General features: G+C 44.5%; 3 protein-coding genes across 3 annotated transcripts; 1 reads left to right on the top strand and 2 right to left on the bottom strand.

Moving 5' to 3' along the window:
* Nucleotides 4676–5506, bottom strand: LOC110434412. Its single transcript, XM_021458385.1, has 3 exons — nucleotides 5375–5506; nucleotides 5166–5237; nucleotides 4676–5039 (listed from the first exon to the last, which is right to left on the bottom strand). The coding sequence occupies exons 1-3, from the start codon at nucleotides 5444–5446 to the stop codon at nucleotides 4851–4853; spliced, it is 333 nt and encodes a 110-aa protein (XP_021314060.1). The 5' UTR covers nucleotides 5447–5506; the 3' UTR covers nucleotides 4676–4850.
* LOC8074778 (ubiquitin-like protein 5) lies at nucleotides 10063–10741 on the top strand. Its single transcript, XM_021460264.1, has one exon. It carries the CDS (start codon nucleotides 10268–10270, stop codon nucleotides 10487–10489), a length of 222 nt encoding a protein of 73 aa, XP_021315939.1. The 5' UTR covers nucleotides 10063–10267; the 3' UTR covers nucleotides 10490–10741.
* Nucleotides 18117–20860, bottom strand: LOC8074777 (auxin response factor 8). Its single transcript, XM_002452437.2, has 3 exons — nucleotides 19662–20860; nucleotides 18588–19576; nucleotides 18117–18504 (listed from the first exon to the last, which is right to left on the bottom strand). Exons 1-3 carry the CDS (start codon nucleotides 20727–20729, stop codon nucleotides 18435–18437), a joined length of 2127 nt encoding a protein of 708 aa, XP_002452482.1. The 5' UTR covers nucleotides 20730–20860; the 3' UTR covers nucleotides 18117–18434.

Below are 23859 nucleotides of genomic sequence, written 5' to 3'. Positions count from 1 at the left end.
GAGTAGAAGGTATATTTTTTCTTCTTTGTTTGATTCTTTAATTAAATGCATAGCCTATATAGGAGAAGCACATAAAAAAGCATAGGAGAACTGCATGCTGTTGTATTACGAAGAGGTAAATGACTATTTTTTCTGAGATTAATTAGATCCCTTTTCTATGTGAAAAGATAATTAATCGTTACTATATATATTGTGAGCCAGCTGCATAACACTCATATCGCTAGCTGTTAAATTAGTGGAGCATTATACAAGCTAGCATCACACAATTTCAGCTCCCATGCATGTCTACATGCGCAAGCCTACAGCGTTAACCTTGCATGTGACGCGCCTTGCACTGGCAGGGACCACACGATGCTGCAGCCCAACAAACCACAGGGAAGGCATGCAGACCCCGGCCATCACTGTGCACGGTTTCGCGCGAGCGTTACCATCATTAGCTCATCGAAACGGAATCCTTTTGCCCAGCAAAACCAGGGAGGAGCAGACCAGTGAGACGACACGAGTAAAGTCTTTCGAATGACTCGCAAGCGGCAACACCGTCTAGATTCCCCGCTCTTCGTTCATGCATATCGTCCTCTTCTTTGTGTTATAGAAACAAATTCTGTAATGATGTGCTAGATGAACAACTTAAGTTCATGAATCTTTGTTGGACTGTTAGGAGATTCCTATAGGGAGCTCATTATATAAGATTAAGTTTTTTCACAAATATCAGAGTTCTATTTTTTGGACTGTGCATAAACATGTTTTCCGTTAGGAGTAGTTAGAAAGAGTTTATAGACCCCGTAAACTAGGGTGAATCCAAGATCAAGCTATGGCCCGGGTATGAATGAAATTGCGACAGCCTAATTCTCCATCTTTCAAGTGATTTACTACTGAATATTGATTTATTTGGCCTTAGACCTGCGCTGCAGCATGGCGGTGTCCACCACTTCCCATAACAATTAAGCAGTTGCTTTCGAGATTTGAGCAGTACCAGATTAGAAACTATATTACTCATGTGAGCTAAAAAATCGTCAATGAAACCGGAAAAACTGTTAGGCATATATCATCAACTATAGGCTGAAAGAGAAATCCAATTTTGAAGTATACAAAATAGCATAAATGAAGTATTCGTGTAATAAAAAAAGAGAGTGTCTCATGGAGCAGTAGAGAGCCAGTACTACAAAGATATGTCATCGCATGCTAATCTTGAAGTGTGTTGGAGCTTGTGGTTCTTGACGGGGTTAGAGAGGACAGAGGTGGAAAGGAGAGACCTAGGTTTTGAACAAGTGAGAGCTGAGTGAGCCCCTACCCTCATGCCCTTGGGCACTTATATAGGTAGGGTCGTTTACAAGTTACCCCTTGGTGGAGTTGGTTTTTACATGACACTACTCTTGCTAGTATTTAGGCCTCTTCTAGTGGGAGTCTTGGCTCATATACTTCATGGGCTTCCCCAACAGTAGCCCCTTAGCTACTAGGTTATGGGCGGTACCCGGTACTAGGTGACCTAGTAGATGCTCATACTAGAAGAGGCACAAATGTAACTCTAACCCTAGTCACAGAGATTGTCCTTCACAATGTACACATGTGCTTGTTACTAAAAACTCCATCCTAAAAACCATGTGGAAAAAAGGACATGGAGAAAAGAGCACACACCACAGCTACTGGTGTTGATGACTCGGTGATGATCCTTTTGATATCTTTGTCTTTGGGCTTTGTCTCCCTTGGTCGCTTCCATGACTTGTCTTGTTGACTTCGCCCAATGCACAGAATTTCCACCTTTGGGATGTTCTCATGCAAATTCTTCACCTTTGAAATCTTCTTGCGCAGATCTTGTCTCAAACCTTAGGGTCGAATATCATAGTCATAATCAATATAGATGAAGTAGCCGAAGGTTTTCATGAAGCCTCCATATTTTCTCTCACTAGCACTAGGCAAAAGATTTTGGCCTCTAGAGTGGTTGGTCCTCCAGTATGCTCCACTAGGCCCTCTTGGCTGTCTCTCATGAATAAGTCTCCAACTGTTCTTAGTGTAGTCGACAAACATAGTCATAGTAGCCATAGTAGCGGAAGTAGATGTCTGAACAGAAGTTTTTGGTGAACCTCTCAAGCTGAAGCGGTCAATGAAGGTGAAGTAGACCTCGGTGCTGAAAGAATTGAGTAGCACCTCGAGCAAGTGATGATGTAGACATAGATTGTTAGCTAGTTCACATAGATTGGTTAATAAATTTATACTTTATTGTTTCACCCTCTTACGAAAATTGAGAAAAGACTATATTTCTTGTCCATTTGTACACTTTCCTTTGTAGATTATCAGATTCTATTTACCCAACTCGTAGATTGTCGGTTTTTGCCTTTTACTTAATGCATTTACAAATTATCAGTTTGCAACCATTTATTAGCGACTTGGTAGATTATCAATTTGCATCCATTCATTAACACCTTGGTAGATTGTTTCCATTTTGGGAACTTGGACACTGCCGATTTACAAATATATTGGTTGACAAATTTGCAGTTTGTTGTTTCGCCACCCTCCTACAACAAAGACTATCTTGCTTGTCCTTTTGCACATTTTTCGCTTGCAAATTTATTTGCTCCTTGTCCTAATGGAAATGTTGAATTGGTTGTCAGTTTGGTCAGTTACATTCCAAGTATGTCCACTTCATTAGGTAGATTTTAATGGTGGACACTGCCGATTCACATATATATTGGTTGACAAATTTGCAGTTTGTTGTTTCGCCACCCTCCTACAACAAAGACTATCTTGCTTGTCCTTTTGCACATTTTTCGCTTGAAAATTTATTTGCTCCTTGTCCTAATGGAAGTGTTGAATTGGTTGTCAGTTTGCGTCAGTTACATTCCAAGTATGTCCACTTCATTAGGTATGAAACTATATTACTCATGTGAGCTAAAAAATCGTCAATGAAACCGGAAAAACTGTTAGGCATATATCATCAACTATAGGCTGAAAGAGAAATCCAATTTTGAAGTATACAAAATAGCATAAATGAAGTATTCGTGTAATAAAAAAAGAGAGTGTCTCATGGAGCAGTAGAGAGCCAGTACTACAAAGATATGTCATCGCATGCTAATCTTGAAGTGTGTTGGAGCTTGTGGTTCTTGACGGGGTTAGAGAGGACAGAGGTGGAAAGGAGAGACCTAGGTTTTGAACAAGTGAGAGCTGAGTGAGCCCCTACCCTCATGCCCTTGGGCACTTATATAGGTAGGGTCGTTTACAAGTTACCCCTTGGTGGAGTTGGTTTTTACATGACACTACTCTTGCTAGTATTTAGGCCTCTTCTAGTGGGAGTCTTGGCCCATATACTTCATGGGCTTCCCCAACAGTAGCCCCTTAGCTACAATGCCAACAAAATGCCATAGCCTAGGTATTAAGACATTTCATGGGAATTTAATGAAACTAAATTTTATTGTGGATGTTTAATTGTATATTCAATAAACTTCAATAAACTAGGTCAAAGTTAAAGAAATTTATAACTTAGAAAAAAACTAAAAGAACCTACATTTTGGAATGGAGTGAGTATCAATAAATTCGACTGAGGAAGCCTTGTGCTGGGGATGTCTTCTAGCTTTGTTATGTCCTGAGAAGTAAAGTTTAAAATCTGGTGATTTTCCACATTAAGGTCTATATCAAGAGTTTTTGTGTCTTAGATTTCATAGAACCTATCAAATTCATATTCCACATAGCCTTTTACCAACTAAATGTTTTTTTCGATGTTCAGATAGAAAGATGATTGACTCTCAAAAACATGATTTTGTACAATAACTTATGAATACAGATATTTTCTATTTCTAATTCAGTGGTTTGCCTGCTATTTTTATTTTCATAATTAGAAAAAAAAAATGGTGGTGCTTATTTGAGGTGATGCTTTCTTGTTGAGCCGAAACTAGAAATGACACGAGCATTTAGCGAACCGCAAGAATTGAATAAAATATTCTAACAAAAGTACAAATTGATAGAACGTGTGATCCTACTTGAGCATTCAAAAATAAGCTTGAACAAAAACTTGTGTGAGGAGAAACAAAAATTGAAATCATCGTGTAAATCTCTTTAATTCTTTAATTGTTTCACCTTATGCAGGAAGCTCTTAAAAATTTACAATGTTGGTTTATCTTTTCTTTACTTCTCCTATTATACCATTGTGGTTCATGAATGATTGTCATACTTTTGTTGGGATTTTTTTTGTAGATTTTAAGTCTTTAATTTAACTAAAACACTCTTAGGTCCTGTTCGTTTGATTCCAAAATCAGAGGAATTGGAGGGGATTAAAGGCAATTGAGGGGAAATCTGACTTAAAGGGGATTTAATTTCCTTGGTTTTGGGCTCAGACTAACATGACGAATAGGTATATATGGTAACATCAAACCGTGGTAGCAATTGAGTTGTTCCTGGAACGAATATGACGTGGAACATCAACTATATATGGACCAAGATTGGCACCGCCGTAAATATTTTCAAAATTTGGCTGCACCTATGTACCTATTTCTTTTAGGCCCTAACCGTGGCGTAGGACGCGAGAGAGATATACCCCCCGCATGGTCTTCAATTCGCGCCGTTGATCCTTGTTCTCCACTTCGCACATCATCAATTCATCTTGCCAGCGAGCATAAACGACAGACACACATAGGCAGTACTCGATCGGATTCCAAAGGAAAGCGATGATCAGACTCGGCACAGAGAGAGCTACGAACACACGCTAGTAGTTGCCCGATTTGGAATCACAACATACGAGAGAACAGCTAAACTGTTATCCAACATCCAGATGATTAACCAAAAACTGAGAAACATGAACGAAAGAAATTATGATCCTCCTGCAGATCCAGGCCGCCTCCTTGTGCTGCTGCAGCTCTTGATTATGACTCGTCTTCCACTGATGAAGGTGGCGTTTCCGGCTGGCTCGTGGCTTCAGTCTCCTTCGCAGCCTCGTCCAGCTCCTTGATGAATCCCTTGATGCTCTCCTCCAGATCCTTGTAGCCCTCCCCTATTTCCTCCGGCGTCACGGCTGGCAGCGGGGCGACCACCTTCTTTGTTTCAGATTTGTTCTGACAGGAAGCAAAGAAGATCCAGAGACAGATTAGTAGATTACACTCAGTCGTTGCAGCATTGCCTACGTATGATTTTAGTAAAAAAAAAAGAAGAAGAAGAGAAGAAGATGATGGTTTGACTACCTCCGGCTCGGAGCTTTCGGTCTTCTTCCCCGTAGGAAATAGAATGTCCATCTTCTCTAGCAGCACTGGAAGCTGCGTGTGCACGGCACAGATAAACAGATATGGAGATTTAGTACGCGCTAAACTCTTTGCCGTTCTCTTGAAGTCGTATGATATATTCTACTAATCTACTGTAGTGAAGCAGATTTTGATTAAGTGACAATGATTACCTGCTCGTAAATAATGTCAAATTCTTTGCGGCACTTGGCTGCGCTCTTCTGGAAACTATCCTCCTGCGACATCGTACGGGTTTACTCACTAAGAACCTATAACCTATCTTCTAGTTTGTGTTTGAGCCTGTCACTCCCTTCTGGATCTGGCTACTGTAAGTTTTGAGGTGACGGAGGGGTTGTTTTTATAGAGCTAGCTTTACTGTTGGGGTGGGAAGTGTGGCTGTCATTTCGTTCAAAAAAAAGTGTGGCTGTCACCAACCACACCCAGGTTTGAGTTGTCTTCTACTCAAAATTTATTATCCGTTTTTTCTTAATAGAAAACATAGAATTTTCATTAGATTGGTCTTAATTTTATAGTGTACTCCCTCAAAGGTATATATATATATATATATATATATATAGCTTTTGTTATGTACATAGATATAAATTGTGTCCAGATACATCGTAAAATCTATGTATTTAGAGAAGACAAAAAAAACTAACTTTCTCCATTCTAAATTATAAAACAGTTTCTTTTTTTCACAAATGTATCTAGACATAATATATATCTAAATGTATAGCAAAAAAATTATATATTAAAAAACTGAAAACATATTACAACTTGAGATAGAGGAAGGATAATTTAGAGCAGATTGAGTAGAAGGTATATTTTTCTCTGTGTGAATCTTTAAATGCATGCATAAGACTATAGATGAAGCCCATAAAAAAAAAGGCATACGACCTGCATGTTGTTGTTCACGAAGAGGCGGCAAACGAATATTCTTTTCTGAGATTAATTATGTACCTTTTCTATGCAAAAAGATAATCAAAACTGTATAGTGTGAGGCAGCTGCATAATCCTCTGAATGCCGCTAGCGGTTAAACTAGTGGAGGACGTACTACGCGATTTGAGCTCCATGCATGGCTGGCTATACCGCAGGCGAAGCTTGCATGGGACGCGCCTTGTATTTGGCAGGACGCCAGGATGCAGCCAGAAGCCCACAAGAACGGCAAGCAGACCCCCGGCGTCACCCCGCGCGGCTCCACGCGACCGTTGCCCGTCGCTCGTCGAAACGGAAGCGTTTTGCCAGCAAAACCGGGGAAGAGTGGACCAGTGCGTGTTAGGTGAGACGGCACTCATGTGGTGTTTAGTTTTCTTTCTATTTAAAAAATTTTAGGTTTCAATTTATTATTTTACATAATAGAACTAAAAATTATAGCAAAAATATAATTATTTTCTATTTTGAATTTTGACCTCAAGAGACTAAAAAAACAAAAAGAGCCTCAAGAGATCCTCTTAAAGACAATAAATTCTACATTTTTTATGGAACTAAACATAGGCCTTGTTTAATTTCTAAAAAAAATGTAAAATTTTTTAGATTCTTTGGCAAATCGAATTTTGTGGCACATGCATGGAGCATTAAATATAGATAAAAGAAATAACTAATTGCACAGTTTACCTGTAATTTGCGAGATGAATCTTTTGAGCCTAATTAGTGCATGATTGGACAATATTTGTCAAATACAAACGAAAGTGCTACAGTGTCTATTTTGCAAAAAAAAATTAGAACTAAACAAGGCCATAACCTTGAAAATTTTGGCATCTTACGTTCCATCATTCCAAAGTAGTTGGCATTTTGTATTTCATATTTTATGGAGAACTAAACGCCCCCTCGGTTTTTTAAAGGTTCTTTCGAACGACTCGAAGTGGCAACACCGACGCGGTCTTCTTCCCCGCTATCCTTTCATGTCACCTTGTTTGCTTGATTCTGTCAACCATTCAACAGTGTTTTTCTCTCATAACAAATCAGCGAACAATACTTTCAGTCATACCTTCAGCCAAACGAACTGGCTTCGTCCTCTTCTTTGTGCTAGGAAAAAAATGTAATGATGTGCTAGATGAACAACTTAAGTTGATCTACAGGTTTTCACTTCACAACCCTTGTTGGGATGTTAGGAGATTTTTATAAGAATCTCATTAGATCAAGATTAAGATTTTCCACATATATTAGGGTTTGCTATTTTTTCACAACTGTGCATAAACATGCTTTTCCTTAAGATGGTTAGAAAGAGTTTACCGTCCCCGACACCCCGTGACTGGCCCGTAAGCAATTGCTTATGGAGATTGGATGAGTAGTAGTTGCATGATGAACTTATGGGTTGTTAGTTTGTTGCATGACTTAATTGCTTTACCTAACTATTGGTTACTGATTTAATTCGCTAGTTGTATATTGTTGATTTGGTCTGTTACTTAACGTATTTGCAGATTGTCAGGTTTGGGTTGTTATTTAGGCCTTGTTTAGTTCCAAAAAAATTTAGGAAATCGATACTATAGCATTTTCGTTTGTATTTGATAAATATTGCCCAATCATGGACTAACTAGGCTCAAAAGATTCGTATCGTCAATTTTGACCAAACTGTGCAATTAGTTTTTATTTTCGTCTATATTTAATATTTCATACATGTGTCTAAAGATTCGATGTGATGAAGAATATGAAAAATTTTACAAAATTTTTTGGAAACTAAACAAGGCCTTAACGTATTTGTAGATTGTCGGTTTCAGTATGGACGACATGTAGATTGTCATAGTTTATGTAATATTGTTACCTGTCGGTTTGCAACTATTGTGGTGAATTTGTAGATAATCCTTTTGCCCCTTACCCAAAAAAAAAAGCTTAGATTTTGTCAATTCGAGCGATTTTATCTTTAGAAAATGAGTTTCTATATCTATGCCATGCAGCACCTGCATCTCTGCAAGTGTTGGCCATCATCGATCCGTGCATTTTGGATTATTCCATTTTATATTTTGAATTATTTCAACTGTAAAAAATATTGTTATGTATGCGTGTACCCTAAAAATAGATCTTGTTCGGTAATATCCTACTAGACAGTCGTACCACTAGATAACAAGCCCATTAGCAAAAAGGAAGATATTAGATAAGAATAAGATTTGCTCGCCTACTCTCATTAGACAAGGGGATTCTTCTCAGGCTTCTTGGGCTGGGCTGCGCATACATTGCAGGCCCACTACGAACGAGTGACTCGTGTAGTGCGGTAGTGCCAGGGTGACATGGGCCCACCAAATGGAACTCACCATTTGCATATGTTACAAAAAAAATATTGTAGTAATAATTTATGTGTATTATCTTATTTCATATAATTTATAATACATAACTTATAAGTATAAGTTATAACATAACTTATTAAATAACTCATGTACATAAACTGTATAGAGTAACTTCATATGTTGTTTCATAACTTTTTATAGAAATTGTGTTTCATTACTTTGTATTTGTGTGTTCTGGTATAAGTCATAAATTAATTTGTTCTTTTGTGTTAAGAACTCCTGTGTTGCCAACTTTTGGTATAAGTTATAAGTTAGTTCATTTCTTTGTTTTTAATAACTTCTTGTAAATGAGTTATGTTTCACAACTCTTGTGTTTTTAAGTTTTTGCATAAGTTATATGTTTTAAATTATATGTTATAAGTTTATACATATAAATTATTATAAGTCAGCAAGGTTATTTATTTGTTTTTTTTTTCATGTCTATGCTACCTAACTTAGTCAATTAACTTAGTTCACATGGTTATGTATCTAACTTGTGCTTTCATGTATACGTTAACTAACTTATTTGACTAAGTTACTGCTTAGAGGTATATGTCTAACTTTTCTTTTCATATGTATACTACCTAACTTATTTGATAAACTTACTATTAAAAGTTATGTTTTTAACTTGTGTTTTTATGTATATATTAGATAGTCATCTTAATTTTTCTTTTAACTTATATTTTTTATTTTATTATCAACTTTTATTCTGTATTTGTTATTTTCAATATTAAAATATTTAGAACGTATCACTTATGTGAAAAATGAAGTCAATGCCTGCGCATCCACTATGCCTATTTAAAGAGAGAGAGAGAGAAGCGAAGTAAACTTTCATATGATGGCTGATCGGAGAATTGATGGCCGGAATTTATTTTGAATGGGCGTTCGCGAATCAGTGAGACTGACGTTAATCCACTCTAACACTTTTTGCAGGCCAAAATCGATTGGACACTGGAGATCCCCTAAGACGTAACTAGGCCATCATTTTTTTTCGCTGGGATATGGGCTGGGCTGCCTAATTAACCGTCCGCTCAGCGACAGGACGGCTTCTACTGTGTCTGTGTGGCCTGTGGGGCGGCCACGCCGTCAGGTTGTCGCGCGAGTACGCGAGCTACACCGCGGGAGATTGTGAGTCGATGACACACAGGTGTTCGCTTTTAAGCACGTGGAACTGTCTGTTCTGAGTCAAGGAGAGTTCTTGCGGCACACGTTTTGTCGAGTGCAAACTAAGGCCTGTTTAGTTGCTTAACTGAAAGATTTCACGACATTGTAGCATTTTTGTTTATTTGTGGTAATTATTATTCAACCATAGACTAATTAAGCTTAAAAGATTCGTCTTATACATTTCGATCAAACTATACAATTAGTTTTTAGTTTTGTCTATATTTAATATTCTATGCATACGTCTAAAGATTTAATGTGACAAAGAATCTTAAAAAATTTTAAATTTTGAGTTGAAAGTAAACAAGGGCGAACTAAGAAAAAAATCTGTGTTACCGTCATACCGTGTGAATACTCCATCAATTTTGGGGAAAATGGGGCTTGGGGGTTTCCGATCCGGAACGCGGTATCACACCAACGGCGGCGGCGGCGGGGAGGCCCGAACCGACCTACCAGCCCTGATAAAAGGCTCCTCCCACGGCGCGGACGGCATCGCGAGCCACAAGCACGCGTCGTATCGTATAATTCCTCATCGCGAGCCGCGGCCGCGGCCGCCGAGGCACGTCTCGCGTCGTTGCGCCGCCGTTGACGACAAGGAGGGGCCGGCGGACGGGAGAGAAGAAGGAGAAGAAGAAGAATAGAAGATGATAGAGGTGGTGCTGAACGACCGGCTGGGGAAGAAGGTGCGCGTCAAGTGCAACGAGGACGACACGATCGGCGACCTGAAGCGGCTGGTGGCGGCGCAGACGGGGACGCGCGCCGACAAGATCCGCATCCAGAAGTGGTACACCATCTACAAGGACCACATCACCCTCGCCGACTACGAGATCCATGACGGCATGGGCCTCGAGCTCTACTACAACTAGTATCAGTATGGCAGCCAGGAATCTCCTCAATCCGGCCCGGTCCGATGGCTGCCTGTAGGATCACCGGATTAATGTTCTCGGAAGCTTTTTTTTGTGTACATACGCGTGTTTTGTGATTTCAGAGCAAAATTCTTTGGAACCGAACCAAACGTTGGTTAGATTCGGAATAATTTGTTGGTCTTTATAAGACCGAAGTTCGATTGACATGTTAATACGGTTGTGAACTCTATCTTATGTAAAAAAAGGTATTGGGTAAGTTTTAGGCCCGGCCTTTAAAAATGCTGCTTTGCCCAGGGCGTGAGAAGTTGGTCCACATGAAAGGACCTTTTACAGCGGGCCAAATTCCCACTCATGCATCATCATGACTACTCCACAAAGGGGTATATAAAGGGCCTAAAAATTAGGCCTGCAAACTCGAAAGGATCGGGCCTAAAACGGACTGGGCTCGATTTATATGGGGTGTAAAAGGGCCTCAACAAAAAAAAGGACCGGGCTCAATTCATATGGGGGTATAAAACGGCCTAAAACGTTAGGCCTACATAAAGAAACTGAAAACGATTGCTGCCCGAGCCCGACCGCACGAGTCAGCGAGCCATCCAGTCCAGGTACACCAAACATATCGCCAGGTTACCTGGGATTCTCCTGGATTGACCGCCCCTTGATCTCCGCGATCCGCGACTTTCCATGATGAGGCCACGACGACAGCAGAGTACCGACACCCAAGGGCGCTCGTGTGCGCACACAGAGACACGCAGCTCAACAAAAGAATAGACTTGTCCATTTCACTCCCACCCAACAAAGCAGTCGCCATCCAATCCAATCCAACCGAGGCGAGCTTTGACCGTGAGAACCCCGCGAAAACAAAGCGAGAAAAAACGCCCGTCCCGGGAACACAAAACCCTTGAAAGCCGGCACGGGAGAAAGTGCCGACGGGTTTCGCTGGCGCGCGCGAGCCGGCCGCCCGGTCAAACTAGCAGACGTGACAAAAACTAGACGAGGCCAAACCCGAGCTCGCCTCAAAAAACAAATGCTTCTACTCCCGGCGGGGCAGACAGGCCAGCGTTGGGATCACACAGGTGCTCGCTTTTCGTAGCGATTGATCCATTGATTACTTTACCACTAGTAGTGCTAGGGTCTTGTTTAGTTCACCCGAAAACTAAAAACTTTTTCAAGATTCTCCGTCACATCAAATCTTGAAGCAAATGCATAAAACATTAGATATAAACGAAAATAAAAACTATTTATACAGTTTATCTGTAGTTACTTTATAATTAAATAATTTTATCAAATAAAAACGAAAATGTGACCGTGCCGAAATCCGAAATTTTTCGGAACTAAACAAGGCCTATGTCGTGTCGTGTGTGTGCTTTGCCACGGGCACTGAAAGCAAGGGGGGAGGGGGGTTCTTTTGTTTTTCCGTATCAATTTTATTGGCTGGCGTGCGATTTGTGCGTAGCGGAAAATTGGCCTCGATCGGGTTTCTTGGTCCGGACGCGTACACACGTGAGGTGGAGTGTACGGGTGTCTTGGGGACGACGACGGGAGGGAAGTTTTGAGTTCGTAGTACGTATGCAGCTCGTAACATGCCCACAAATGTGTACTCGTAGTTTCGACTGTTGCAGGTCGTTTTTTGGCGAACACACCGATGAATTTGCACTTTTCAGCTTTTGAACGAACTAACAAGACTAGGGCTTTGTTTGGTCCCAGAAGATTTTGCAATATTTTTTTAGATTTTTGTTACATAAAATCTTGCAGAACATACACTAAGTAATAAAATTTTCTAGATTCTCCGTTACATCAAATCTTTCTTTAAACCTTTCTTGAGCATCAGGCGGCGTCGCCAACTCTTCCTTCATCGTTCCATTTTTCCTTGCGCACCTACTGTAGGATCTTGTTTAGATCTTTCTTTTTATTTTGACTGACGTTGTAGCATTTTCATTTGTATTTAAAACTAAGGTCTTATTTAGTTTCTCAAAAATTTTTAGTTTTGAATATTATAGCACTTTGTTTTTATTTAATATTTTTTATCGAATCATAAACTAACTAGACTTAAAAGATTCATCTCGTGATTTACAGACAAATTGTGTAATTAGTTTTTGTTTTCGACTATATTTAATGCTCCATGCATTTGCCGTAAGATTCGATTTGACGGGGACTCTTGAAAAATTTTTGGTTTTTGAAGTGAACTAAACAAGATCTAACTATGCTTAAAAAATTTGTCTTTTTATTTATATTTAACATTTTATGCATGTATCGCAAGGTTCGATATGATGAGGAATCTTACTTTTTTTTTGAATTTTGGATAAACTAAATAAGACCTAAGAACTCGTTCGCTTGTTGTAAGTCTTATTTTTTTGTTAACTAATAATATTTTTATCTTACGATAAATCATCAAACAGTATTTTCATGATTTTTTTAGACCAGCTGACATTTCAATCAAGGCCTTGTTTAGTTCACCCTGAAAACCAAAAAGTTTTCAAGATTCCTTATCGCATCGAATTTTGTGGCACATGCATGAAACATTAAATATAGACGAAAATAAAAACTAATTACACAGTTTAGCTGTAAATCACGAGACGAATCTTTTGATCCTAGTTAGTCCATAATTGGATAATATTTGCCACAAACAAACGAAAGTGCTACAGTTTCGAAAAGTTTTCGCTTTTCGAAACTGAACAAGGCCCAAAAGGCGAAAAGGCCAGCACAATGAAGTGGTTGTCGGCGGGCCCCTGTGTGGTTCCCGCGCAGACGCATCGGCCGGACTCGGACATTCACCTCTCCCCCGCCGCCCGCTGTCGTTACCGCGGGGATCACCCGCACGGACGGACGGGGGCAACCCTCTCCGTTCTCACCGTTCCTGTTGATCGATCTCCCCACTGTCATCAACTCATCATCATCACGCGCAGCGCGCATATACATAAACAAATGGCACCTGTAATAATGGAACGTGCGGTGGGGCCGTGACGCTAACACAGACAGAACACACAGGCAGGCAGCGGCCCGGCGGGCCGGGGTGCAGGGCGGCATGTTGCAGTGTGCCACGCCGTGCCCACCGCAACGGGGGCGCCGGGAGACGGGAAGAGAGAGAGAGTGCTCTGACTTCATTAACCGCGCTGACTTGTGGCCCACCGTGCTTCAGGGCCGCTGTCCAGATCGCTGCTGCCAGCTAGGCCGCGTCCCCCGTGCCGGACACCGCGCCGAGCGCTGCGTGTCCGCGCGCGCGGCCGCGCCATGCATCAGTCCCGGTCCCGGCGGGGACACACCGCGGGACGACACCTGCCTGGCTCCCCACCGCACGTCCGCATTGTCACGTAGTAATACGTGGCCGCCGGATTTGCAATGCACTGCATGCGTGCGTGGACCGTGGTCACATAAAGGCCCGTCGCGGAAACCCGAGGTTGATGCCGTCGAGTGTGATTGATGAGAGACGACGACGGTGTCGTCCGGGGGTGGTGATACGGTGAAGAAGAGAGAATCGCGGGATTTTAGGGTGGTCAAACATGCAATGCAAGAGCCGCGCATGCAGGTACAAAAATGTCAAATGGCTGCCTACAGTACCTCGCATTGGCATGCATGACAGCACAGCCGAGTGGTGCGCCCCCCTGCATAGCTGATACGCAATCGCAGCACTGTGCGGTGGCGCAGCAGCTCTCAAGCCGGCTTGTTTAGTTCCAAAAAATTTTACAAAATTTTTTAGATTTCCTGTCACATCGAATCTTTAGACACATGCATTAAGTATTAAATATAGACAAAAATAAAAACTAATTGCACAGTTTGGTCGAAATTGACGAGATGAATCTTTTGAGCCTAGTTAGTCCATAATTGGACAATATTTGTCAAATACAAACAAAAGAGCTACAGTGTCGATTTTGCAAAATATTTTAGAACTAAACAAGGCCAGACGCTGTGTGTGCGCTCGCGCTCTGGCCGTCTGGCGGGTCGCCGTGCTGCGCTGCCGTCCATATATACCACACAATTTTTACACAATTTTAACAAAACTTTTTGGGAGGACTTAAAGTGTGCTGCTCAAATCGTGGTACTTGTCAATGTCTACTTCTACCAGCAGCAGCAGCAGTTGCTGAGCTGCGACTTTGGTAGCAAACGTACATGAGGCCTGGTTTAGTTTCCAAAATTTTTCAAGATTCTCCATCACATCGAATCTTTGGACGCATGCATGAAGCATTAAATATCGACGAAAACAAAAACTAATTGTACAGTTTAGCTGTAATTTGCGAGACGAATCTTTTGAGCCAGTTAGTCCGTAATTGGACACTAATTATCAAATACAAACGAAAGTGCTACAGTAGCCAAAGCCAAAAAATTTTGTGAACTAAACAAGGCCTGAGTGGTGTCATCGGTTGCATGTCGGTATGATTTTTCCTTTTGAAACATGAAACAGACCAGGATGAACATGGGACATGAGTCACCGCCAGATGCTCACCGCCATTCCTTTTCCGACAAGGTGAAAAGGAATAAAAAGCGCTCCGGAGTTTTTGTGACCATGCCGTGGCCGCCGACAGGCAACCGTAATCATTGACATCTCAAAACTATCAGGCGAAAAGGCTGGCGAAAAGGTGGCACTGGCAGGGTTATCAGTGCGTTGCCCATGCTCCGACTCCGATTGCCACAAACCCACAGTCCCACACACGCTCTGAAATCCAACAAAAGGCACTCTCCCGCCCACCGGTGGAGAAATGTTTTGCTTTGCGTGCCAGTGCAGTTGTACAATCGACCGGCAAATTTCGGACCTTTTTTTTCAGTGTGTGTGTGTGTTAATGATTTTCCTGGCGACCAATCTTGTGGTTTAGCAAGAGTTGCCCCCAAAATCGAAGGTAGATTTGGTGGGTCACGCATCGGATGTCTACTAGTATATTCTAAGTGCCAAATTTCAAGTCCTGTTTAGTTCCATTCAAAATTTAAAAAAAAAAATTAAAAATTTTCATCATATTGAATCTTGCGACACATGTATATTGAAGCCGTGCGCATGGACAAGACGCGACCTCGATGCGCTAGCCGGGCGAACGTGGAGAGCTCCTGTGGGGCGGCAGCGTGTGACAATGCGGGGATTATGTGGGCACGGAGCTGAGCGAGTCCGTCAGGTATGGCTATGCACGGTTGCGTCTATATGTCAAGCTGCCATCTGCACGTGGCTGCCCTCGCCGCCACCAAGATCCCTCCATGCGGGCTCCGTTGTGCCGCTGCCAAGGGGCACCTCTGTGCGAGTTGGGCCGTGCTGTCGCTTGGGGCATCAGTGAGAGGGAGGAGCCGCCGCCAAGGGCGTTGGCGAGAGGGAGGGGGCTGCCATCGGTTTGGGGGGAGAGATGGCCACGCGCGTGAGTCGGGCATTGAGGCCGCGGCCAAGGCTCCATGGCAGCGATGGGGAGGGAAAGGGAGGGCACACTGGATTTGAAAAAGCTCGATAAAAACCATGCAGTATTTCCTGAATTTCTTAGGTGCTGGTTTCTTCCATATGAGTAGAAGAGTACACTTGGTTTCTTGTTTAGACTCTCCTCGATAAGTATATTATTATTATCATATCAACAAAAATTAATAAATAGAGAAAGATAGTGTGTGTTGAGAGTGTCCGCCAACTAATCTTGCCCGTACGCTTCGACAGGCAGGCTGAGACGACCCCAACAAGCAGGACAATTAAGACGGTGCTGAGAAATTCGCAGCTCCCGCTCCACCGGCACCGAGGCCTTGTTTACTTCCGAAAATTTTTGGGAAATCGACACTGTAGCACTTTTGTTTGTACTTGATAAATATTGTCTAATTATGGAATAACTAGGTTTAAAAGATTCGTCTCGTCAATTCCGACCAAACTGTGCAATTAGTTTTTATTTTCGTTTTTTCTTAATACTCCATGCATACGTCTAAAGATTTGATGTGACGAAGAATGTGAAAAATTTTGCAAAATTTTCTGGGAAGTAAACAAGGCCCGAGCATGGCAACTTGCAGCGGCATATCAGAGAGTCAGAGTCACAAAAACCCTACCAGCAGAGGTAATCCCGTCCTTTGATTTGACCCTGTTCACTGCACCACACCTAAGGTAAACCTTTGTATACATCGATCAACTTTGTATGTACTCCCCCTGTAACATATGGCCCTGTTTACTTCCACCCAAAATACAAAAACTTTTTAAAATTTCCCGTCACATCGAATCTTTAGACGTATGCACGGAGTATTAAATATAAACAAAAATAAAAACTAATTGTATAGTTTGATCGAAATTTACGAAACGAATCTTTTAAGTCTAATTAGTCCATAATTACTAAAAAAACAAAAGTTCTACAGTGTCGCAAAAACATTTCGGCATGGAACTTAAAAAAAAAGGCCATAAGGTAAACGCAGTAAAAACACCCAACACCGGACCCGACGGTCCACGGGTGTGAACCGCAGCATAGGGAGCCAGGGACGGACAGCGACGCCTCCGTGGAGACGGTGCTGTGTGCGGTGACAGCATGACCCATCCAAACCGCCCTGTCATGCCATGCGCGGCGCAGGCGCAACATTCTTTCAGTGCAACAGCAGCGCTCCCGCTCCGGGACAAACGCCCCGTGAGCGCGACCCCGGCCTGCGGCCTCCCTCCAGCGACAAAGAGCTGCCCAGTGCCCACCCACCCCGTATACAAGCAGAAGCCGCAACCGAACAACAAACCATTAGGGACCAGACCGGAGTCGCCGGCGTCGCCGTCATATATATCCGGTAAAAATGACCGGAGTGAAGACAGCCTGCATTGTCGACGACAACATTTTAGCGGTTTTCTTTTCTTTTTTTTTTCTTTCGACCGCGAGCGCGGGGTGACACAATAATGAGCTGACTGAAAGTAACAGCCGTGGACCCGTGGTGCGAGTGGCCAATGCGCAAGCGCAAAAGGCCCCATGGCAGTAGGATACAAAACCAAGATGGGCGCAACCGCGCAAGGCAACGATGGGAGCTCGGCGTCAGGGGTGGTGGACCAACGCCAACGGCGATGGGCCGCGATGGGCATGTGAGGTAGCGCCAGAGGAGTCGCAACGCTAGCTAATCTATCCAGGCCACTGTTGTCCGGTCTTTGCTTACAACCACGGGGTGAGGCGTCGGCGTCGGCCTCGGCTTGCAGGGCAGGCAGGCCCTAACCCCTTTTGAGCTAGGCAAACCAGACATGGCAGTTACTTCTCCGGCTGGGCGAGAGCGCAGGCACCCTGGCTGGACAGGAGAGTGGAGAGGCTGGCTGGAGGCCGGGAGCATTTACGCCCCCAGCAAAGCAATGCCAGCACAGCGGGGATACGCGACACGATGCTCCGCGATCTTTTTGGTGACCTCACTCGCCATCAGCACGCAGGCTAGTAGGCAACAAGTCGCCTGGAGCTCTGAGGCGACGGAGCAGTGGGTATCCCGGCAGCAGCTGCCGCTGCTGCTGCCTGCGGGCCTGCAGCGGCTGCGGCAGCAGCACCATCACATTGAAACCTGCATCTGCGCGTAGTGTCCGTCGCTGCTCCCGCTACGGCTAGCTGCCCCTTTGGCCTGTACTACTACGCCGTTCAGATGCATTGGCCAGGGCATTCAAGCGCCGATGATGAGCGGTCACAGGGGGTTTTGCAAACGTACGACACGCCAACCAACAAAAAGTGCATCCATCGGAATGAACGAGGATACTCCAGAGAAGGAACAAGATGAGTACTAGTACTAGGGTTACCCCCACGTTTTACAGTGATTTGTTGGATACAGAGAAGGAGCAAGAACGAGCTGCTGCCTAATCATTGCAGCATTGCCTACGAGCTGCCATGTCCATGGCGAAATCTCTCTTCAGAGTTCAGAGTTGGAACGGACTTTGAACAAAACCATCATAGCTCACGCCTCACGGCCTCACCTGTACAGTAGTAGTACATGCTAACAGTAATAGTACCAAAGAACATCATAATACTCGCGGCTGGAATATCTCACTGCTGCAGCTGCTCCTCGTTTAGCTTCCGAGGTTGTCGCTCCCAGCATCGGTTAGTATTGTGAGCCTCCGTGCCGACCTGACGAAATCGCTGAAATGGCAGAGCAATGTGCTTAAGCTCGTATGATCCTTGTGTCAGCAGCGAAAAATCGTTGTGGACACGATTGTTGTTACCTGAAGGGCTCGTCGCCGGCGTGCTTCACTTCACCGGTGGCGCAGCGGTACAGCACGCGGCTCCGCAGCTCCGCGCCCTCGATGCCGAACATCTCGGACAGGCGGCGGTAGAGCTCGTCGAACGAGCTCAGCGCCGAGAGGTCGAGGTTGCGGCCGACCGTGTCGGACTCGACGAACACCTTGCATTGCCCGGGCTCAAGCCCGAGCTCGGAGACCTGCTGCTGGCTGCCGCCGTCCCCGACGCACCACGGCAGCCGCTCCGACGACGCGTGGTTCTTGGTCGGGCTGTTCTGGATGACGCCGGAGCCCGAGCCCTCCGAGACATTGGGCCCCTTCTCGGCGTTCCAGTACAGCTGAGAGCTGTTGCCGGTAGTCGCGGCTGGGGAGGTCGCGCCGCCGGAGCTGCTGAGGCTCATCTGCTGCTCGGTTAGTATGGTCCGTCCGAAGAGCACTAGCCCCGCCGGCTTGACGGCGTCGGGCTTCTGCTTGTTGGTGGCGCCGATGGACAGAGCGCACGGGACGTCGTCGTCGCGCGCCGGTGCGCCTCCGATGGTCAGGTCGGTGCTGATTCTTGCCGGGATAGGGATCGTCGGACCGACATGGTCGGGACGGCGGAGCCCCGGGTACAGCAGGCTCGACTGCAGGTGGGTAAGGTGGAGATCTGATAAAGATGGAACGAATTGCGCATGCCTGGCTCCCTGTATGGCTGCAGGAGCACTGCCGTCCGGGAACGGGAAGAACGGTGGGTGGGCGTGAAGGAAATGGTGGTGGGGGTGGGGGTGCTGGCCGTGTGGCAGTGGGTTGGGCGGGAACGCCGGGTTCAGGAGCTGCCCTTCGAAGGGGAACTCCGGGTACGCCGGGATCCGGGGCTTCTTGCGCGGCGGCGAGAAGGAGGCGAGGTGGATGGCCGGCATGCTGGACACCAGCTCCACCAGCCATGGGCTCACCCGCTTCACGTTCTGCAGGAGGTCCGGCTCGTCCCAGGTCACCTGCAGCCCAATGGGCAATTCAACAAGTGAGCAGCAAGCAAACGCAAAGAAAGGTAAGCTGAGAAGTAGCAGCTGCTCTGCATACCTGAAGAAGGCGCCACGGCGACTGCGGCCAGCGGATGGGGTCGGTGACCTGGACGCCGGCGACGGTGCCCATGAACCAGCTGATCCGGGAGGAGTCCTCGGTCTCGAACGCCATCTTGAACCGCATCCCTGGGGACCACTGCACCCTCATCGCCGCGCGGACCGCGGCGGCGCGAACGCAGAACTCGGGCGTGCTCGCGCGAGGGTAGTACACCGCCTCAAACGACTGCCCGGCAGCCGCCAGCCTCGCCGCCTCGGCCACGTCCTCTGGTCGCACCTTGCCCCGTGCCTTGGCGGCCGCGCACGGGCTCACATTACCTCGCATGAGGCCCGCGTAATGATCCCACCCGGGCGAAGGCGCCTCCTCGCCTCCGCCTCCACCGGCGCCGCAGAACCCACGCTTCGCGCGACGGATGCCGACGTGCAGGTCCCCGCTGTCGCCGCGGAGGAACACGATGGAGTCCCCGGCGACGAGCTTCTTCTGGTTCACGAACGTGCTCCACCCCGTGGTGAGCAGGTGCCGGCGCGGCGTGCCCCGGTAGATGTGGCGGAACTTCCAGGCGGCCCCGTGCACGTCCTTGGCGACGACGGTCTGCACGGGCGGGTCGGCGGCGTAGTCGAGCCGCGGGAAGATGGTCTCGGCGCAGTACCTCGGCACGGAGAACCCGCCGCCGTTGTTGGCGTCGGACTGTGTCAGCGTCTTGGCGAACGAGGCCGGCTTCTCCTGCTCGTCCGCCGCATCGTCCTCGAGGCCACCCGCGTCCGCCTCCCCGCCGCGTAGCGGGACGAGGCGGATCCTGGCGAAGACCTCGTCGGTGTCCGGGTCAGCCATGTAGCGCACTGCGGCGACGCGGCAGGGGACCAGCGCCGGGACGCGCGCCGCGGAGAGGTCGGCCGTACCGGCGAGGCCCAGCGCGTGCTCCGCGTGGCCCTGCGGGAAGTAGTAGACGCTGGCGCCCACGGGTGGCACGGTGCACATGCCGCCCGCGCACGCCAGCCAAAGCTGCCGGTCCACGCACCGCTCGGCGCCGGCCGTGGCCGGCTCCGTCAGGTCCGCGAACGTGATCATCGGGAACGCACCGAGGAGATGGCCGGTGGAGTGAGAGGGGTACGGAGGAGTGGAGGAGACGAAGACGAGCGGGTGTCGTGTGTAAGTGAGCTACGGAGGTGCCTGTTCTCACGGTAACGAGCAGGAGTAAACCCAGCCCGTTGCGACTTATAAGTGCCCGTTCGGCGAGTGGGAGTGGGAGACAGGGCGCCCTGAGCCAGGATGATGTGCGGACGCTCGTGTACGAAACAGCGACGAGCACCAGTGGATCGACGTACGCGTGGAGCGGGGTCACTGTGTGGAAGTTTGAGGCCCGTGAGTTTCGGTATGCGTCGTCGTGGTAGTGGTGTTGGTCACATGGAGATCGAGGAACACCCGTGTGGAACACCGATCGATGTTGTGGCCTGTGGGGTTTCTGGTCCGTGCAAGTGTGGAACGGGATCTCAAATAAATGCTGATGTCCACTCAAAAAGAGAAAAAAAAAATGCTTGGCATTCCAACCTCCATATGAAAAAAGAGAAGTTTGATATCTCAATAAACATGGTATGATTCGCTAAGGTTCCCATAAGAGTTGCCACCATTACTGGTTAGCTCTAAAGACGATGACATACACTAATGGGTGTTTGGTTTGATTAGCTCTAAATACAATGACATACGCTGATGGGTGTTTGGCTTGATGAACCATTTCGATAAATCCTAGTATACCGTATTGTATCATGCGATCATTTCCAAAAAAAAAAGTAGAATAAATCTAATCCTCATGCTTATAATTATTGGCGCAAAAGATTGGTCAAACAATAAAGCACAAGAACACTTGGGAACAACACTTCATTGAGTTCCCTCCAAAAAAAACACTTCATTGAGGTGTTTATGAAAATCAAATAAACCAAGATTCCTAAACTGCTGTATGAAACTCATCCCCTCATCTAGTTACAATATTTAGATCAGTTGTGTTTTGAAGATGATTTTGGACGTAGATCAAAATTAAGCTTGGGCCTTAATTACAACTCTGTCTTAAGACTTGCATGATTTGCCTCTCATGTGCTAATTTCTGAATATTTAGTTTACTAGAAAATATGTTCATATGTTGCAACATGTTGAGTAACTTGCATGATCACATAGATGACATGCAACTTGAAGATTTGTTCAATAATCAAGTCACGCATTGCAAATCGTCACCCATTGGGTATCATTAGAAATAAAATGATTCATCATATAGCTATGTATGGTATCTCCACTGTTTTGGACCACGTCTATGTCCAAGCTAGCATGCACCCAAAGACATTGCAAGGTTGTTACGTTCCCAAAAGTATCTCATGACCAGAACAAAAGGTTATCTGATCCTTTCTGTAATAGAGACCAATGCAGTGGTTACCTAGTTCCTAGTTTTAGGCCTTGTTTAGTTGACGAGGTGACAATATTTTGGGTACTATAGCACTTTTATTTTTTATTTGACAATTATTATCTAACCATAGACTAACTAGGCTCAAAAGATTTGTCTCGTGATGTACAGACAAACTGTGCAATTAGTTAATTTTTTACCTATATTTAATGTTTCATGCATGTACCGCAAGATTAGACGTGACGGATAATCTTGAAAAAATTGACTTTTGGGGTAACTAAATAAGACCTTAACATTAGTATCAATGGAAAGTTTTATAACGTGGTTTCTATTGCATCGTATCATATACTCCCTCCGACCATGTAAGAATACAATTCTAGTACAGTATCATGATTTAGTATCCTAAGTTTGATCAATTACAGATAAAAAAGGTATCAATGTTTATGATATCAAATAAATAGCATTAGATTAATTATGAAATCTATATTATAATAAATTATTTTGGATCCATAGATGTGAGTAATATTTATTAGAAATTTGGTCAAACGTGAACCACTTTTGCTGGCATGCAACTCGTTGTTGTATTCTTTTCTCTATAGAGAGAGTATAATGAAATGAAACATGGATAGAACACCTATTCTCGATGAGAAGTTTTATTCGATACTTTTATAGGCATTTAATTTTGTGACTCATAAATAGTTGACAACCGTGTCATGAGAGTTTCATCCTTATGGAACTCATTTCTTCTCCCACTTCGTAAAAACATTACCACACTATCAAAAACAATTATGGGACAACTTATAAAATTCAAATGTAATTCTAATGAAACTCCACCATCTGATAAATCCTGATTGTAAGCCCACGTGGTTTTTTCCAGTCAGTTGTCCATCACAATGAATACGACCAGTATTTGTGATCTACTATTGTCGGTCACAAAGTCATAGCCACAACTAACAATGATGAAGTAGCTATATTTCTTCATTTTAATTGAGTTCGTCAACCTTATTTTAGTTAACTAAAATAAACTCCAAGGCCCATAACAAATGATACTTGTAATAAAGGATTAGTCTCGTGTGAAAAAAAAATTGAATATTGTTTGTTTAAATGGGTGGTTATTCACATCTGTTGTAAGGTTGAAAAAGATGACATGTGGATGTAGGCTATGTAGGGATCATGAAGCCAAAGAGAGGGGTTTTAATTAGGCAACTTCAAAACCATGGCCAACTAGAACTACTTATCAAAACATATGGAAGTCTATTGATTAGAGCAATTGTCATGGACTGAAAGAAACTTACTCCTGCAACTATATATAAAGTCTTTTCTCAATTCTTTCTTTGATAATCCTCCGGTATTTATTATTTAATTTCTAAATTGCATAGGTATTCCAAGATATTGAAAGGGATAGGATCCTACTTTAAAGCCAAAGAGTTGTGAATATTGAGATTCACATTCTTTTGCTTTCCCAAAGCAAAAAATCGCACTTCATATTTTTTGTCCGTTCAATATCATAGTCTATAAAAATAATTGTATCATATTCATACTGTAAGATTGATAAACCATCTTCTATGAGGTGGTGAGGCACTATCCCTTTTATGTGATTATCCTCTTTAGCTCTCGCAATAATGATCACTAACATGTCCTCTATTATATTAAATAGTATGGGGAATAATGGATCGCATTGTCTAAGCCCTTTCCTTGTTTGGAAATATGGTCATGGCTGATCATTAACCTTTATACCAATATTCCCTCCTTATACAAAATCTTGTACCCAGTTGTACCAAATTAGCGTAAACCCTTTAATTCTAAGAG

The sequence above is a fragment of the Sorghum bicolor genome, chromosome 4 (genome assembly GCF_000003195.3).
Source record: "Sorghum bicolor cultivar BTx623 chromosome 4, Sorghum_bicolor_NCBIv3, whole genome shotgun sequence".
NCBI classification, from domain to species: domain Eukaryota; kingdom Viridiplantae; phylum Streptophyta; class Magnoliopsida; order Poales; family Poaceae; genus Sorghum; species Sorghum bicolor.
This window is presented reverse-complemented; position numbering and strand designations above follow the sequence as displayed.